This window comes from Somniosus microcephalus, chromosome 19, assembly GCF_052327205.1.
Source record: "Somniosus microcephalus isolate GS21.2 chromosome 19, FLI_Smic_1.0, whole genome shotgun sequence".
NCBI classification, from domain to species: domain Eukaryota; kingdom Metazoa; phylum Chordata; class Chondrichthyes; order Squaliformes; family Somniosidae; genus Somniosus; species Somniosus microcephalus.
Genome location: NC_141005.1, coordinates 18,117,650 through 18,137,409, shown reverse-complemented (window position 1 = coordinate 18,137,409; position 19,760 = coordinate 18,117,650). Strand labels below are relative to the sequence as shown.

General features: G+C 45.3%; 1 protein-coding gene across 1 annotated transcript in view; it reads left to right on the top strand.

The window, feature by feature from the left end:
* Positions 1-19,760, top strand: part of asphd2 (aspartate beta-hydroxylase domain containing 2) — a 40,526-nt gene that overhangs the window by 3,246 nt on the left and 17,520 nt on the right. The window contains exon 2 of the mRNA XM_086012032.1: positions 19,085-19,198. Coding sequence (XP_085868158.1) covers positions 19,085-19,198 — 114 coding nt within the window. The remainder of the gene's footprint in view (positions 1-19,084; positions 19,199-19,760) is intronic.

Sequence of the window (19,760 nt, the reverse complement as noted above, 5' to 3'; positions counted from 1 at the left end):
CTTCTTCATAACTGTTGTTTTGTTGGTGAAGATTGTGCCTATTTTGCATGAGCAATGTTCCAATGACATAAATGACCAGTTGATCTTTTTTGGGTGGCATTAGTTGAGTGGGGAATGTTGGCTGAGAACTTCCTTATATTCTCCTGTGTCAGCCGTGGCTCAGTGGTGTAGCATTCTGTCTCCTCTGAGTCAGAAGGTTGTGGGTTCAAATCCACTCCAGAGACTTGAGCAAATCTAGGCTGACACTTCAGGGCAGTACGGAGGGAGTGCTGCACTGTCTGAGGTACCGTCTTTTGGATGAAACGTTAAACCCAGGCCCCATTGGCCCTCTCGGGTGGACGTAATCGATCCCGCGACACTATTTCGAAGAAGAGCTGGGGAGTTTTCCCCAGTGTCATGGCCAATATTTATCTCTAAACTAACCACTAAAACAGATTATCCAGTCATTATCACATTGTTGTTTGTGGGAGCTTGCTATGCACAAATTGGCCGCATTTCCTACATTACAACAGTGACTACACTTCAAAAGTACTCATGGGCTGTAAAGTGCTTTGGGACATCCTGAGGTCGTGCAAGGTGCTATATAAATGCAAGTCTTTCTTTGAATAAAGCGATGGAGTACTTTTAACACCCCTCTGAGCTGCTGGAATGGTAGAAGAAGGGTTTCGACCCGAAACGTCAACTCAAATTTCTCTCCACGGATGTTGCCTGACCTGCTGAGTTTTTCCAGCATTTTCTGTTGTAATACGAGAATGGTAACTTGGTTAAGGTTTAGTGAAGCGCCTATGTTGAAGGCATTCGTCAAGTACCTGTACGTAATGGAAGTTCTTCTTTTGGAGGATGTCCATCAGGATTTTCCATGCCGTCAATATATACGGTCACACCCACACTGAGGGGATTAATGGTTGTGATGTAATGATTACAAGTATCTCACTAAGTGGTTCAAATGTCACCATAAAGGCTTGGGAGCAGATTTTGAGAGATTTATTATGGTGACACCAGGATGACATTAATGCCATCAGTATTTTGATATTAATTCTGTAGGTGTTTTGAATGCTGCCTAATGGCTCGCTGAGTCAATGCACTGTACAGTGCACTACTGAATCATACAGACCAGGACGTCCCCCTGTTAGGTTGAGAGTGGAGAAAAGTCAGCCAAAATTTACTGGAAAGGGCATGTGTGGATGTCAGATGAGGACAGGGTTGGGTTTGGCGGTGGTGCCACCCATGGTTGAAAAGCCTGCAAAAACTCGCCGCCAAGGCTCAAACGTGAAGAATGGTCACCAGGGTGAAGTACCAAAAGGTAGTTCCTGTCGCACAAGTAAGCACTTAATTGTAAGGGGAAAATACATTGCCTAAAAAAAAATGTCACTTGTTTTTCAGTGTTCAAGTTTTTCGGCAGCAATCCTACCAATGTTGCAATGAGGCAAGAGGGAGGAGAGCACTGCAGCCGGTCCAAGTGAAAATGCTGCTCGCATAAAGAACCGCAGCAGCGCTCCATTTCCTGCCTCCGACTCGGAGAGCTGCCTGGGATGTGTCTCCCATTGACTCCCCCAGGATACCGATACACTCGCCCTGCCAAAACACTGTCGGGTTTCCCGGGAGACGTGTGTGTGTGTGTGTGTGTGTGTGTGTGTGTGTGTGTGCCGGGAGACGTGTGTGTGTGTGTGTGTGTGTGTGTGTGTGTGTGTGTGTGTGTGTGTGTGTGTGTGTGTCCCTCACTGTCCCCATCCCCATCCTGTGTGTGTGTGTGTCCCTCTCTGTCCCCACCCCCATCCTGTGTGTGTGTGTGTGTCCCTCACTGTCCCCATCCTGTGTGTGTGTGTGTGTGTCCCTCACTGTCCCCATCCTGTGTGTGTGTGTGTGTCCCTCTCTGTCCCCACCCCCATCCTTTGTGTGTCTTTCTCTTCACTCTATTTTGTATATCTATCGCTCTCTGACCCCTTTGTCTTTCTCTCTATTCCACCCTCTGTGTGTGTCTCTCCTTTCCCAAAGCTTTCTGTGCCTCACTCTCCCCCTCAATCTCTTTTTTTCCTCTCTCTCTCAATTCAATTCAATTCAATTCAAATCGCTTTATTGGCATGACAAGGTACATCTTATGTTGCCAAAGCATCGAAAAACATTCATGGTTGTACACAAAAATACAGATCTATCCATACAGTGTACAAACAGATATATCCCTGAGTGTATAAATATACAGTCATATAATTTTTATATACTATTTTCTTATATTTAGTGGTTGTCCCTCTGTTTATGGCAAGCTGTAACATAGTGTGCCGCTAAGGTTACACAATTTCTCTCTTCCCCTAGTAGGTATGGGAGTTTTTGGTCGTCATTCAAATTTCTGAATTCCGGGCATATTTTTGTGAATTTTGGGTAGAAATTCTCCCTTATGCCCTGATATTTTCTACACGCTGTGAGGAAGTGCATCTCTGTCTCCACCACTCCCTGACTGCAGTGAGAGCATATCCTGTCCTCTCTTGGTAGCCGGGTCTGCCTGTGTCTACCTTTTTCGATCACCAGGCTATGTTCACTAAGTCTGTACATTGTCAAGGTTTTTCTCATTTTGCTATCCTTTACCCTGGTCAGGTAATCAGCCATGTTGTATTGTTTGTTTAGGGCCAAGTAGCAATTGAGTTTGCTTTGGGTTTTTGTTGTTTCTGCCCAATATGACAGATATTTTTCCTTTTGCTTAGCGACGATTGTGTTGGGTCGAATTCTTTGTGTTACGCTGTCACTGTCCTGGGGCTGGTTATTGTTAGTAGTGTTAGTAGTTACTTCACTGAGTCCCAGGACTAGTTGACTGAGGGTATTCTTCTTTATGGTCCTCTCTTGGCATTTCAGGGCTTCGTAATGATAGCATTGGGGGTTGCTCATTTCTAGGTGTTTCCAAAATTTGGTGGCTCTTTTTTGGATAGTGATTATTAATGGATATTGGCCTAGTTCTGCCCTGCATGCATTGTTTACGGTTTTCCTTTGAGTCCGGAGGATACTTTTACAGAATTCTGCATGTAGGATCTCAATTGGATGTTTGTCCCATTTTGCAAATTCTTGTTGTGTTAGCGGTCCCCACACCTCACTGCCATAGAGTGCAATTGGTTCAATTACTGATTTGAAAATTTTGAGCCAAATGCTAATTGGGATTTCTATTTGGATTGATTTTTTAATGGCATAGAAAGCCCTTTTTGCTTTCTCTTTCAGTTCATTCACAGCCAGATGAAAATTTCCCGTAGAACTGATTTTTAAGCCCAAGTATGTGTAGTTAGTGGTTTGTTCAATTTTGGTTGTTCCTAGTGTGAAATTTATTTTGGGTCCCTGATGTCTGGATCTTTGCTGGAACACAAGGACTTTGGTTTTTTGGGGATTTATTGTCAGGGCCCAGGTCTGGCAGAACGACTCCAGCAGATCCAGGTTCTGCTGTAGACCCTCTTTAGTTGGTGACAGCAGAACCAGGTCATCTGCATAGAGGAGGAATTTAACCTTGGATTCATATAGGGTGAGGCCGGGTGCTGTAGAAAGTTCAAGTAGTTTTGCCAATTCATTTATGTAAATATTAAAGAGTGTCGGTGAGATGGGCGAGCCCTGCGTCACCCCCCGCCCCTGTGGAAAGTATTTTGTTTGTTTGTCTCCAATTTTAACTGCACATTTGTTGTTTGTATACATTGATTTAATTACATCATATGTTTTTCCCCCTACCCCGCTTTCGATAAGTTTCAGGAATAAACCGTCGTGCCAGATGGAATCGAAAGCCTTCTGGAAATCTATAAAGCATGCGTAGATTTTGCTTTTGTTTTGATGAACGTGTTTGTCAATTAGGGTCTGTAGGGTGAAGATATGATCTGATGTTCTATAGTTTGGCAGGAATCCAATTTGGCTTTTACTCAAGACATTGTGCTCCTCAAGGAAGTTTATAAGTCTTTTGTTTATGATACTACAGAATACCTTCCCCAGGTTACTGTTTACACAGATGCCTCGATAGTTATTTGGGTCGACTTTGTCCCCACTTTTGTATATGGGCGTTATGAGTCCTTTGTTCCAGATATCAGGGAAGTAACCGACACTCAGAACCAAGTTGAAGAGTTTTAGGACAGCCAGTTTCATTTTATCGTCTGTGTGTTTAATCATCTCGCTTAGTATGCTGTCTGCACCGCAAGCTTTTCCTAGTCGCAGGTCCTTGAGTTTTTCAACTAGTTCTTTTTCTGTTATTATGGAGTCTAGCGGGTTTTGGTTATCTTTTATGGCCATTTCGAGCTTTTCCAGTTTTTTGCATATTTGGTGTTGCTCTGGCCTTAGTGTGTTTTTCTGGTATAATTTTTCAAAGTGGTTTTCCAATGTGTCTCCATTTTGAATGGCCAATTCGTCGTGTTGTTTTTTGTGTAAGGTATTCCAGTTGTCCCAGAAACAATTGGAATCAATGGATTCCTCAATGGAGCTGAGTGTATTCTTAATATACTGCTCTTTTTTGGTTCTGAGTGTGTTTCTGTATTGTGTTAGTGTCTGACAATAAGTAAGGCGTAATTCCTCGTTTTTCGGCTGTCTGTGTTTTTGGTTTGATATTTTTCTAAGTTTTTTCCTCATGTTATGGCAATCTGGGTCAAACCATTTTTCATAGTTTTTTGTTTTGGGTCTGTTCTTGCGAGCTTTCAAGTTTGACCTTGTTGCCAAATTATCAAAAATATTGTTTAGGTTATTCACTGCCCGGTTTACGCCTTCTTTATTGTGAGTGTATATGTTATCCAGAAAGGTGTCCAATAGAGCTTGAGTTGATTCATTGCTAATTGCATCCTGGTATTTTTCCGTGCTGTTTTTGGCCCATCTGTACGATTTTTTGGTGTTGTACAGCTTACTGGGTTGTGTTTCTGTGTTGGTTGTTTCTGTCTTTTTAAGATACATAGTAATTTGACTGTGGTCTGACAGTGTTGTTTGTGGTTTGACTGTGAATGCTCTGAAAGAGGATGGGTCCAAATCCATAATCATATAGTCTACGGTGCTACAGCCAAGAGGTGAGCAATAGGTCGATCTTCCTAGGAGGTCTCCCATGAACCTACCATTGACAATGTACAGACCCAGGCTTCGACAGAGCTGCAGGAGCTGTTTTCCGTTGGTATTTGTCTGCTTGTCGCAGTTATGCCTGTATGGAAGGGAAGGGATATCGAAGTGGTTATTCCCGAATATGTAATTGTTTCCCTGATTATTGGTGAAGTCTGGTTCTTCGCCAGTTCTTGAATTGAGGTCACCACAGATCAACACGTTCCCCTGGGCCTGGAATTGGATAATCTCCCTCTCAATGTTGGAGAAGGTGTCTTCTTTAAAGTACGGGGATTCCATTGGGGGGATATAGAGTGCGCAAATGAAAACATCTTGGGTGTTAGAGATAATCCCCCTCTCAATTTTGAGCCACATGTGGTTTTCGCCCTTTTTTATAAATTTGATGCCATTCTTAAGCTCTGTTTTAAACCAAATCAGTATGCCTCCAGAGTCTCTGCCTTGGGTTACTCCTGGCAATTTATTGGAGGGGACCACCAGCTCTGTGTACCCTTGGGAATGGCCAGTGTGTCCTTTTCCTCAATACCAGGTTTCCTGTAAAATGATAATATCCAGATCTTTAGTTTCATCTATGAACTCTGGGGTCCTACTCTTCACGTCGAGCACCGAAGAGCGTAGACCTTGGATATTCCAGGTCGAAATATATAAGGATTTCATGTTAAGTTTTATCTTTTACTATGATAGGTTAAAGAATGATATGTGTTTGTCGTGTCTAAATGGGGGAAAAAAAGATCATCTCAATTGTCTATAAATACTAATACTACTTGGTTACAATTCTTTCTAGTAATTAGTCCTTGATTTTTTTTTTTTCTTTTCTGATCCATAAGGCGGAAGTAGGTGCTGCTGCACGTCTGCTTAGTGTCTCTTAATGGATTGTCTCTGCCCTCCACATATGTTCTCGCTCCTATATGCTCCATCTCTCTCCTTTGCACACGCTGTCACTCTGCATATTCTGACTCTTGTGCACATTTTCTCTCCCCTGTACCATTTGCCCACTTGTCTGCCTGTCTCAGGCTATTTGTGCCTCTTTATCTCTCTTTTTCACAGTGTGTGTGTGTCGCCCTGCCCTGCCCTATCTGTGCCTATCTGTCTGCCTGTCTCTATCCCTCGCCCTCTGTCTCTCGTACTCTGTCCGCCTTGCCTTTTTTGTCCCTCTTTATCTCACTGTCTCTCCTTTTGCTCTCTTTGCACGTGAGTATATTTTTTTCACTCGTTCCACCCACCACAATCTCTCCGCCCTTCCCTCTTTGTGTGTTTGCCTCTCTCGTGCTCTGTTTTCCTCTGTTTTTTTTCTCCCTGAGGAATAGGCGTAAGCCATTTAGCTCCTCGAGCCTGTTCCGCCATTCAATGAGATCATGGCTGATCTGTGACCTAACTCCATATACCCGCATTTGCCCCATATCCCTTCATACCTTTGGTTAACAGAAATCTATCAATCTCAGATTTAAAAGTAACAATTGACCCGGCAGCAACTGCCTTTTGCGGAAGAGAGTTCCAAACTTCTGCCACCCTTTGTGTGTCGAAGTGTTTCCTAACTTCACTCCTGAAATACCTGGCTCTAATTTTTAGGCTGTGCCCCCAAGTCCTAGATTCCCCAACCAGCAGAAATAGTTTCTCTCTCTCTACCTTACTTTTGCCTTCTGTTTGTCTATCTCTCCTTGGCTTCTTTGTGTCTGTGTCTTCCCCCACCTTTCCTGTCATACTCTTTGTATCTCTCTGGCCCCATGCTCTGTTTCTATCCATCTCTCTCTCTTTCTCTTTGTTTCTCTCCTCTTTCTTTCTTCCTTCTTCCCCCTCTTCTCTTTTCTTCTTCTCTGTCTCATTTTTCTCTCTTGTGCGTGTCTCTTTAATAGTCCAAATTAGCTTAGCCTTTCTACAGTAGACAACACATTGGCCATCATTTATTGGCACTAGTTCAGCAACTTGCCACTCCAGTAGGTCATGAGGCCAGATTCAGAGTATTGGTTCCCACAGAAACCATAAACGGGCCTGGTGATCTGTCAAAGGGGCATGAGGTTTGACCGATGAGAGACATATTATCCATGCTGGTGAATAGCTGTTCAGTTGTAATGTGCAAAATACTTTCAAGCATTAGATTATTTTTGATTAATTTGCATACTTTAAAAGCTCAGTGTTGGCAGCACAGATAGAATTGTGTCTACTACAGATTACTTCACTGTTTCCAGTACACTCTTCAGGCCACCCACAACCATGCATATGCCTAAACCCTTTGGCCTAGAAATTCAGTGGGCTGCGCCACCCGTTAGTGCCCAAAGAGGGCACTTAGTGGGTTTTGCGCCACTGACCACGCCTCCCGCTAAATTTAGCGGGACGCTAATGGCGGCGCTAGCCGTTAGCGCTGCGCCGCCACCGATGACGTCATCGGTGTGCGCAGCGCCCCGACTGCGAAATTTGGTAGCACCCCCTGCTATAACGCCAGTCGCCATTTGCGACCGGTTCAGGGGGGCCTACCTGTGGCGGTAGAGGTGTGGGGCGGCCATTTTGTTTGCTGGCCACCTGCCAGCACCTCTTCGCGCCGCCGTCCCCGGCCTCCTGAGCGCCCCCCCCCCCCCGGCGTTGTGCCGGCTGTGTCCCAAGAGTGCGGCACTTCTCCTCGGTGCCGGGCTCTTTTGCTGGCACTCGCAATCGCCGATCGCGCTGCAGCAGGCCCCTCCCCTTTAAGAAGGGGAGGAAGGCCTGTAGTACACGCTGCGGCACATTGCGCTGCGATTTTCAGTTGCAGCGCCCCAAGAGGGATGCGGGGCGCCTCGAGTAGCACTGTGCTTCCGTCTGGGGCGCTGAAACTGAATTTCTGGCGGGCGTTCGCGACTCTTTCTGGGGCGGTACTTCCGGCGCCCTGGCGAGACTGGCGCCCCAAACGGGGTGCCAGTGAATTTCTAGGCCTTTATGTTTTTTAATACAACAGTGCAACCTGTGTGTTTTACATGGGAACATAGGAATAGGATTTTTGAAAATTAAGGGAATCAAGGGATATGGGGATAGTGCAGGAAAGTGGAGATGAGTTAGAAGATCAGCCATGATCTTAGTGAATGGCGGAGCAGGCTCGACGGGTCAAATGGCCGACTCCTGCTCCTATTATGTTCTTATGAGTAGGCCAATTAGATCATGGCTGATCTGAATCTTAATTCCACCTACTCGACTTGGTTCCGTAACCCTTAATACCCTTTGCCTAACAAAAATCTATCAATCTCGGTTTTGAAGTTTTCAATTGACCCCCAGCCTCAACAGCTTTTTGGGAGAGAGAGTTCCAGATTTCCACCACCCTTTGTGTGGAGAAGTGTTTCCTGACATCACCCCTGAACAACCTGGCTCTAATTTTAAGGTTGTTCTGGACTCCCCCACCAGAGGAAATGGTTTCTATCTACCCCATGATTAAATCATGTTGAACACCTCAATTAGATCACCCCTTAATCTTCTATACTCCAGGGAATATAAGCCTAGTCTAAGCAACTGGTGATCATAATTTAACCCTTTTAGCCCCGGGTATCATTCTGGTGAATCTGCGCTGCAGCCCCTCCAAGGCCAATATATCCTTCTTGAGGTGTGGTGCCCGGAACTGAATTTAGTATCTCAGATGGGGTCTAACTAGAGCTCTATACAGTAGCATAACTTCTACCCTTTGTATTGCAGCCCTTGAGATAAAGGCCAACATTCCACTAGCCTTTTAAATTATTTTTTTGTACCTGTCCACTAGCTTTCAGTGGTTTCTGTACTTGGACCCCCTAAATTTCTCAGCTCATCCACAGTACCTAGCTTCTCGCCATTTAGAAAATACTCTGATCGATCACGAACGCAGCACGGTGGCATAGTGGTTAGCACTGTTGCCTCACAGCGCCAGGGACCCGGGTTCAAATCCGGCCTCGGGTGACTGTCTGTGTGGAGTTTGCACATTCTCCCTGTGTCTGCGTGGGTTTCCTCCGGGTGCTCCGGTTTCCTCCCACAGTCCAAAGATGTGCGGGTTAGGTTGATTGGCCATGATAAAAATTGGCCCTTAGTGTTAGGGGGGATTAAATACGTGGGGTTACGGGGATAGGGCTTGGGTGGGATGGCTGTCGGTGTGGGGACCGGGGGCTAGGGTTTGGATGATCAGCCATGATCTCGTTGAATGGCGGAGCAGGCTCGAAGGGCTGAATGGCCTACTCCTGCTCCTATCTTCTATGTTTCTATGTTTCCTTGGGTCCAAAATAGATGAGCTCCCACTTTCCCACATTGAACTTCCATCTGCTACAGTTTTGCCCACTCCCCTAATTCATGAATGTCCCTTCGCAACTTTCTGCTCCCGTACACACTATTTACTAATAATGCAAAATACTGCGGATGCTGGAAATCTGAAATAAAAACAAAGTGCTGGAAATACTCAACAGGTCAGGCAGCATCGACAAAGGGTCATCGACCTGAAACGTTAACTCTGTTTCTCTCTCCACAGATGCTGCCTGACCTGCTGAGTATTGCCAGCATTTTCTGTTTTTATTTTATACACTATTTACTGTGCCACTTCACTTAGTGTCCTCAGCAAACTTAGATATATGGCTCTCTATTCCTTCATCCAAGTCATTGATAAATGTAGTGAAAAGCTACAGCTGCAGATCCCTAGGGGCACCACTAGTCACATTCTGAAATTGGAGTACATACCCATTATCCCTACTCTCTGTCTCCTACCTCCTAACCAATTCTCTATCCAAGCCAATAGGTTGCCTCCAATGCCATGTGCTCTCATTTTTGCAGTGAGTTTTATTTTCACTGCTACAATGAAAGCCCTGCAGTACAGTACACTCCCTTTTATCTTTTAACCTAGCTTTTTCCCCGTTTTCTTCACCCCTTTTGTGATGGTGCTCGCTCTTGCTGGTGGCTTAGGGTTCAGAAGGTGTTGGCAGTTCTCTAGTACCTCTCCCAAGTATCCATTCTTGATGTGTGAACCTAGATGATAAGTCACAGCAGGTTATTCAATCGTAGGTGACACGCTCCTCACCCGGTGTGACTAGGTCACAGTCCGGAGCAGGAACCCTGGTTGATTTCCCCCTCCTTAGCCCAGAGACACTGCAGCCAGTTACTCGTAACCTCTTGAAGCCCTTCAACAAGTGAGGGAAAGGTGGTTGTAAGTGAGGTACATTCTTGTATGGTGTGACAGACTGTGTTCCTTGCCTGACTTGGTAAGATCATGGCACTGAGTAGCTATGTGGGGCGTCATGGGCCTTCCAGTTTGCTTGGCCAGTTCCTTTTGCTAGCTCCCTTGTGTCTCACACAGTGACTTTCGCTTCAGCTGGACTTGTGCCAGCAACACTTCAGTGGGAGCCTCTGAAAATTTGAGGCTTTGAGCTCTGCAGACTTTTTGCTATTGGAAGTCCTGAGTGCAGCAACTAGAATTGCTGTTACCTGGCCCTCTTAAGCTGCTGCAGACATTTAAAGCCACCAGCAGCAAGCTGCCAATCAGAGCTGGCAATACCCCTGGGAACCCACATACATTATGTAAATGAAGCTGATCCTGGCAAATCAGTGCCAGGTCGCACAGGTGCTTTGCCAAGGGTAAGCCAGCTATCACTGTCTTGTCTCGCTCATGAAGAAGGCCCAGTTCAGCGAGGTACCAGAGGACATCATTGCAAGGGGGGGAAAATCATCCTGTTGGGAACTTCAAACGCTTCTCTGGAAACAGAGGCACCCTACTTGGAGCAGAAGGGTTTCAGTATAAATGAGTCAGAAAATTCTTTCAGAGAAAACTTCCCCTGTGGATATGCTTGACTTTTAAATACCTACACTTGTACAATTAAAAAGGGTGGATTACAGTCCACCTTTTTTGACCAGTTCTGAAACAGACTAGAATAGGCTAGATGAATGTAATATATAAACATTGTAATTGTCATCTGAACATTTTCTCAAGCATGAATTAATTCTTGACATCTACTGCTCTGATGTGCTGGACTTTTAAATAATGATTTATGAAAGTACCCTTGATGGATTCATGGTTAAAAGTACTGCCGAAAGCTGGACTAAACCATAGAGAGCATAAGGTCCCAGGTTCAATTCCCTGCCTGTGTTGTGTTAGTGGATCTCAATCGGGGCTATAGTTGACCACTGCTGCCCTGGAGAAGAGCAGGGAAGAATCAGCCAGGGTTCCTGTCCCTTATTTCTGCCTGTTGGATCCTGTACCTGATCACTGTCCTGTGACCCCTGCTGGAAATTCCGTGTGTGTGTGGGGTATTGGGTGAGAATAGGATTGTTTTTGGTTGGGTTGCCCTGCACAGTGAAAAAGCCTCCTGACATTCACTGTTTAGGCTCGCCCATCAAAACTGGCTTTTTTGCCAAGGTATGAGGAGGGGAAGAGATGGAGGGAGGGCTGCTGCCATCTGTTGATCTGTACCCGTTAAAACAGAAAAGTGGAGGACAGGATAAAACCTGAAACTGGCATTAGTCTATGAGTATTTATAACAAAATTATTTCAAAGTAATTTTTTCTTTCTCTCCTGAAGACGGTGAATTCTGCTGGGGTTTAATCCCATGGTGACCTCAAATACTTTATGCATTCTCCATTTGTGAATCAGACACTGAGGGCTGGATTTTGATGTAGGAGGCGGGACTACAACTTTCGGGGTTGTAGTCCCGCCTCACAGAATCACAGAAACCCCACAGTGCAGATAGAGGCCATTTCGGCCCATCGAGCCTGCACCGACACATATCCCACCCGATCCCCGTAACCCCTACACCAACACATATCCCACCCTATCGCCGTAACCCCACGTATTTAATCCCCCTAACACTAAGGGTCAATTTATCATAGCCAATCAACCTAACCCGCACATCTTTGGACTCCATCGAGTTGTGGCCAACCCACGCGATTTTCACTTGATTGACCTTGTTGAGCCCGCCCAGCGAGTTCAGCTGGCCAATTAAGAGCCACCCGGCAACAGGTGACGTCACAGATTGACATTTCATCTGTCAAAAGCTTTTGACAGATGAAATATCAGCGTTTGACAGCTGTTTGAAGCTGTCAAACACTGACAATCTGTACTCCAAGTTAATTCCTTCCTCTCAGGCTGATTTAGAGATCTCTCCAGAACAGAAAGCTGAATGCTGCAACTTTTGACAGCTCGCGGCCATTCTGCTTTCTGTGCCGGTGAGATGAGGGGCTCCCGAGACCTGAAGGAAGGAAGGCTGTAAAGGTAAGTAAAACTTCTTTAAACACTTTACACAGACCAAACACACTTACCTCTGAACTCATGCACCCATCACTCACCTGAACACCGGACATCTTGAACCCTTCAGCCCGATGGCCCGCCTCGCTAACTTGACGTGTTAACAGGCAGTTAATTAGCACTAATCCCTTCCCGCCTCGGGGAGGCGGCTCCCAGCACAGGTCGGGTATCCGCCTCCTTTGAAACTGGCATGGAGGCGGGATGGGTTCGTGCCTCCTGATTTCAAGATTTTAACCCCCCACACGCCTCCAATCCCGCCTCCACGGCCCAATGAAAATCCTGCCCTGAGTGTTGGTAGGGCCATGTGGATCATCACAATTACATCTGATTCTGACTTCGCCTGACGTACCTACAAAGTCACACGTCAGTGCATGGGTCTTTAGAATAGCGAGCAGGAGCACTGGCTGTTATTTCCTGCTCCGGCTAGGGTCATGATCTGATTGCAGTGCCCTCTTTGATGCACTGGCTACGGTCACGTTATTCAGAACAAACCAAGTCTGGGACCTTTTGATCTGTGTGATTCAGTGAGCCACTGTGCTGAGCCCCCGATTATTTGCTTAACAGACTAATTGTGAAAGCCCATTATTTACAAAGTTTATGGACTATTTTTGCCAAATGCCCAGAAAATCTTTGTAAAATTTATTTTCAATTCATTTTCCGTAAACATTTGTGCTAACCAAGGTGCTGTGGAATAGAACACCTTTCTTTCTTTATACCCACTGTCCACATCAAGTATTCCAGGCCCAGTGTAGCAGGAGTTAAATGCAAAGCAAACGTGGTTTTAGTCTACTCAATAGAGTGCCTTAACCACAATCTCAGAGCATCTTCTGCAGCACCATTGTGACCTTTCCAATTCCCACCCACCATCCTTGCATCGTGTGTGTGCTAGACCATTTCTGCTTCATTGTAGACAGTTTTGTATTGTGCATCCATGCTCACAACACCATGCACTGTTCTCCTGTCCTCAGGGCGCTGACTATTACTTATGTACAGATCCACTGGCAATTTTTTGGGGCATTTTTGTCATAGGGTGTTGGAAACAAGAGTAGGCCATTCAGCCCCTCGAGCCTGCTCCGTCACTCAGTTAGATCACAGCTGATCTGTACCTCAACTCCATTTTCCCGCCTTTGCTCCATATCCCTTGATACCCTTGCATAACAATGATCTCTAGATCTCGGTATGAAAATTTCAGCTGATCCAGTACAGGAATCTTTTTTTTATCCGGCACCGACGTGATGCCGATTCATCAAAAATTCCGGATAACCGGAAGCTATAGTAAAAGATACGGAGAAATGAGAGCTCCGTATAAAGCAACAAACCCTGTTGCTTAGCAACAGGTTCAGAACAATGGCCACAAGTTCCAAGCGTCTCTGTAGCTTAGCAACAGCTGCAGCCACACCCTTGCACAGCAACAGATGGAGGAAGGCAAGTACAATATGAAGTAAAACTTACCTGAATTTTGCCGGTTAACCGAGATTTCCGGTTATTTAGGTGCCGGCAAATCGAGAGTTTCCTGTATCCATAGCCTTTTAGGGGAGGGAGTTCCAGATTTCCACTGAGCCGTGGGACTGGAGGGTGGTCAATGTAACACCTTTGTTCAAGAAGGGAGAGAAAGATAAACCAGGTAACTTTTAGTCTAATGTCAGAAGTAATGATAAATTAAGATGAGGGATCGCTGGAAAAATGAAACACTGTCCACTTCAAACCCTTTTTCTAATGCTTTTTCCAAATAGCCACTGATGTGAGCCTTAGCAGTGAATGATGGCAGGCTACTTCACTATTGAAGCCATCACAGCAGAGGCCAATTCTTTCCTCAGCTGAATACCCACATATGGATTTTCCATTAGATAGCTATCAAAAGTGAAATGGTTCCTCCTTCATCCCCCACCCAATCCTAGGGCACTAAAACCAGTCGAAGTGCTAAACTGTTGCCCTGGGAAAGATGGCTAACTCACTACAAACCTAGAATCGAATCCTGGGACAGTTTCTTTTGAACAAAAATCTCCACTGCAACAACACTTTCATCTTCTCCGCAGTAACCTTCAATATAATCTTACCTGCTACAAGGCAACTTGTTGAAGTGCTGCAGTTGCAATCTCGGCTTCACTATTTTTAATTTGTGAATCACAGAATCCCCACAGTGCAGATAGAGGCCATTTCGGCCCATCGAGCCGAAAAATATTTGTGAATATTTCAGTAAAGTGAGGGATATCTGTGCTGGGAATTGAAACGCTTTCCACTTCGACTCCTAGGGCTGGATTTTGTCAATGGGGGAACTTTTGGAGGCGGGACTCCCACTTGTCGGGTTTCAGTCCCGCCTCCATCAACTTCTGGCCAACCCACGCTATTTTCCCTTGATTGGCCTCAAAAAAATTTTGACAGATGAATTGTCGTCATTTGACAGCTCTGTGAAGCTGTCAAACACTGACATTCTCTGTAGTTTGATGAGTTCTTGAATTCAAGACCTCATCAAACCTCTTTTGTAGAAATGAGACGGTTGCTGCATTGGAGAATGCAACGGCCATCTGTCATCTCTACCGCGGAGGTCCGAGACTCTCCGCATACCCATCGACTGAAGCCTGCAGGAAGAAACAAAGGTAAGTACACTTTTTCTAACACTTTGCACTTACCTCAGATACTCACCTCTCCAGACTTGCACCCATCACTCACCTCCACAGCACACTTTTGGACCCCGCAGACCCACTACTCGCCTCGGTGACCCTGGCGGGGTTCGGAGCCTTTGGGAAGCCCACACTTGTGTGGGCAAAATGGTGATAATCCTATTTTCTGCATGTTAACTACCTGTTAACAGGCAGTTAAGTGGCTGTAATCCCTTCCCGCCTCCAAGGAGACGGGACCCGGTGCGGGATGGCTACCCGCCTCCTGGCAAGATGGCACGGAGGCGGGTTGGGCACCCGCCCCCAAATTCTGCCATTTTCCCACAGTCCCGCCTCCCAAGGGCTGGTAAAATCCAGCCTCTAGTGTCAGCATCAAGCACTCCCAGATCAGGGATAGCATGTTGTATGTGAAGTAAAAAGCTTTGCACTCTGTTCAAACAATGTCCCGTCTCTTGGCCCCCCCCCCCCAAAAAGCTTTGGAAGAATGCAGGAGTGTAGCAGTTTTCCATTTCTCACACAAGTAAGCCATCCTGTGGCCTCTCTGACTGAGATTTTTAATTGGTGCTCAATTAGGGACAGTTTGGGAATAAATCCCTCCCCACTAGAAACTGCTTGGACACTGCTCAAACACGTTTCAAGTAGCACTTGCAACCAGAGGAGACTTTAACCTATCAGTCTGAGATGGATTCAAATCCAGATCCCATAGTGAAAGTCTAGTATCTAATCCAACCATTCCCGTTCATCTACATTCTTAAGAAATTTGTACTACCAGACTCCAGATTCAGTTGTTTCATTGCACTTTCCTTAGTATGTAAACCTGGTGGTATTAACGCTGCCTCTTTTTGAAAGGACTTGCTGTTTTTAAATACTATTACTTGAGGCCTTGGTGACCTATTGTATTCCTATACTATGCTGGAACCAACTATCAGCTGACACATGAAGCAGTCAGGCATCCTCCTAGATGGTGTCATGGATTGCAAAATGGACAAGTAATTGTGAACGGTTCAATAAGCTTCATGATTGAGAGGTTGCTACTTAAATGTGGAATGATTAAAAGACCATTTGATCCATCTAGCCTGCTCCTTCCACACATCAAGTACAACATCTCCTGTGTTGGGCTCTACCCCATCCATCTAATCTCTTGAGGAAAAGTGCTGCATAAATACCCCAAAGATAATCAAGCTAAGCTCCAGAATAATGCAACATCCGCCCATCTCCACTATTCATACCTGGCATATTGACCTCCTGCAGTATTTAATCATTTCAGTTAAGGCTATTCCAATAACCACCATTCTCAACCAATTATCCAGCTCCTTCTTAAAGGAAGAAATTGCGACTTTGATAATACCCATGCTATTATGAGGTTAAGATGGACGGAGGTACCACTCGCCTTGAATTTCCGCAGGGGTTCTCCGATCGGAGATCAACGGAAACCCCGGAGAAATAGTCTAAATAGAAAAAAAGAAAGACTTGCATTTATATAGCACCTTTCACGAGCACCGGACGTCTCAAAGCGCTTTATAGTCAATGAAGTAAAGTCACTATTGTAATGTAGGAAACGCGGCAGTCAATTTGCGCACAGCAAGGTCCCACAAACAGCAATGTGATAATGACCAGATAATCTGTTTTTGTTATGTTGGTTGAGAGATAAATATTGGCCAGGACACCGGGGATAACTCCCCTGCTCCTCTTCAAAATAGTGCCATGGGATCTTTTACATCCACCTGAGTCGGGGCCTTGGTTTAATGTCTCATCCGAAAGACGGCACCTCCGACAGTGCAGCGCTCCCTCAGCACTGCACTCGAGTGTCAGCCAAACTTTATGTGCTCAAGTCCCTGGAGTGGGACATGAACCCACAACCTTCTGACTCCGAGGCGAGTGTGCTGCCCACTGAGCCACAGCTGACACTGGCTAAAAACGGCCGTTTATACTGTTGGAGTTTCTGCAAAGTTACAGAGGAGATCAAGAGAACACTGGAACTTCACAAGGTCCAGTATTTGGTTATATTTTAACTAAGTTTAGCTAAATGAATTTCAGGAGGTAATAGAACAAGATGGGCCTAAGTCTGCCTGTTGCATTTTTACTTACTTGGCTCTATTGTTTGTTTTAGATGTTAGGTGTTAAATGTCACAATTGACATTCTTTATTGGTGTGACGTTTGTAGTAAAAGTGCTGAAAATCACACTGTTCTGTAAATAAATAGCTTAGAAGGCAACGTCAGGTTTCCCTCCAATGGTACTGAGCGATAATTTGTGAATTTTAAATTCCTAGAATCATCGAATTATACAGCACAAAAGGAGGCCCTTTTGCCCATCGTGGCTGTGCCGGCTCTCTGAAAGAGCTATCCAATTAGCTCCACTCCATTGCTCTTTCCCGGAGCCCTGCAAGTTTTTCCTTTCTAAGTATATAGTCAGCCACTTTTGAAAGTTACTATTGAATCTGTTTCCACCACCCGTGTTCAGGCAATGCATTCCAGATCATCATAACTTGCTGCGTAGAAAAAATCTCCTCATCTCCCGCCGCCTGGATTTTTTGCCAATTATTTTAAATCTGTGTTCTTTGGTTACTGACCCTCCTGCCTACCTATCAAAACCCCTCATAATTTTGAACACCTTTGCTCTAAGGAAAACAATCAAAGCTTCTCTCGTCTCTCCACATAACTGAAACCCCCTCATCCCCTCATTGAAACTTATAAAATTCTAACAGGACTAGACAGACTAGATGCAGGAAGGATGTTCCTGATGGTCGGGGAGTCCAGAACCAGGGGTCACAGTCTAAAGATAAGGGGTAAGCCATTTAGGACAGAGATGAGGAGGAATTTCTTCACCCAGAGAGTGGTGAACCTGTGGAATTCTCTGCCACAGAAGGCAGTTGAGGCCAATTCATTAAATATATTCAAGAAGGAGTTAGATATATTTCTTAAGGCTAAAGGGATCAAGGGATATGGGGAGAAGGCAGGGACAGGGTACTGAGTTTGGATGATCAGCCATGATCTCATTGAATGGCGGAGCAGGCTCGAGGGGCCGAATGGCCTACTCCTGCTCCTATCTTCTATGTTTCTATCCCTGGTACCATTCGAGTAAATCTCCTCTGCACCCTCACCAAGTCCTTGATGTCCTTTCTAAAGTGTGGTGCCAGAATTAGACACAATACTCCAACTGAGGTCTAACCAGTGATTTATAAAAGATAAAAATTGGCACTTTCTTTACTGTAACTTTTTTTTCTATGGTTCCCTGACACATTAATGTAATTGAAAGTGAGATGCAGCTGTCATTGTGCCTCTCTCATCTGCAATGGGTGAAGGAAGCTCTTCGGTCAATTTGATGTCGGCCTTCCAGAATACCAATGCTGCTGTCTTCCCATTGCAAACTTAGACATGCAGTTATGCAAAGTATCCGCAGCTTGGCTAGATGGTCCCCATTAGTACTCGACAGAAGGGAGAGCCAGTTAGCTTGGGTCTGGCTAAGTTGAAAGTGAGTTTCTGCCTCAAAATGCCAGTAGAGTTTGTGTTTCAGGAACATCGGAACAGGAGTAGGTCATTCAGCCCCTCGAGCTTGTTTATGTTGCTTCCATGGAACGATGAGTGGGTGGAATTAACACATTTTACTGTGAAAACTGTGCATTATGTTCGTGCTTGTATTTTATATATGTAAAATAAACCGGTTTGTTGGCTTACAATCCATTGTAAAGACAGGGGAACACATGGCAGCAGTTGCAGAGTCAGTACACACAAGGGTTCTATTTTACAACTCCCAGCTCATGCTACTGCTTAACTAGATATTGGGTGGCAAAAGCGCATTCAAGATCATAGGGAATACGTGGTCCGCTTATAGGAGTGACCTGTCATGCTAAACTTGGGAGGATCTCTAGCACAAGAGCCACAGAATAGTAATATCTGCTTTGGCTTCAGTGACAATGTGGCCATTTTTATGACATCCCATTTGTTAACCTGTCTGACCAGCAGTTATGATATGCTGACTATGCTTGCTGTACATTTCACAGGAGGATGCGGTGAGGGAATTGTCTTGCTAGTCTAAACCCAAACTCTTAAGAGCCTGCTCTATATTCTACTACAGTGTTGGTCAGCAGATGGCCAGAATGATGCTTTTCACATTTAAGATTCTGTTTTACTTTCCATCATCTGTACTGCTAATGTTAGTCGGATATGTTGTGTCCGAATGTTGATTGTCACTGTGGTCTCCTGCTGTTGCAGGTTTAAAGGTTCCCAACAGCTGTGAACTGGTAGTAGGCGGGGAGCCGCAGTGCTGGGCGGAAGGGCGCTGTTTATTGTTTGACGATTCCTTCCTACACACAGCATTCCACGGAGGCAAGTATACTGTTAACGATCAGTGATTCTTTACCCTCTCACCCTTAAATTCTCATCCTTGTGTTCAAATCCCTCCATGGCCTGGCCTCACCTCTCCCTATCTCTGTGATCTCCTCGAGCTCTACAACCTTTTGAGCATTCTGCTTTCCTCCAATTCTGGCCTCTTGTGCATTCCTGATCTTCCTTTGCCCCACCATTGGCGGCCGTGCCTTCAGCTGTCTCGGCCCTAAGCTCTGGAATTCCCTCCCTAAACCTCTGCGCCTCTCTACCTCTTTTCCCTCCTTTAAGACGCTCCTTAAAACCTACCTCTTTGACCAAGCTTTTGGTCATTTGTCCTAATGCCTCCTTATGTGGCTCGGTGTCCAATTTTGTCTGATAATGCTCCTGTGAAGCACCTTGGGACATTTTACTGCACTGAACAGCCTGTGTCCATGTTACGAGTTTTGATCTAATTCTAATAATAGTGAGTGTTTTCAGGCTATTTGAACCTGCAGGGCATCACAGTTGAGATAGAAACATAGAAGATAGGAGCAGGAGTAGGCCATTCGGCCCTTCGAGCCTG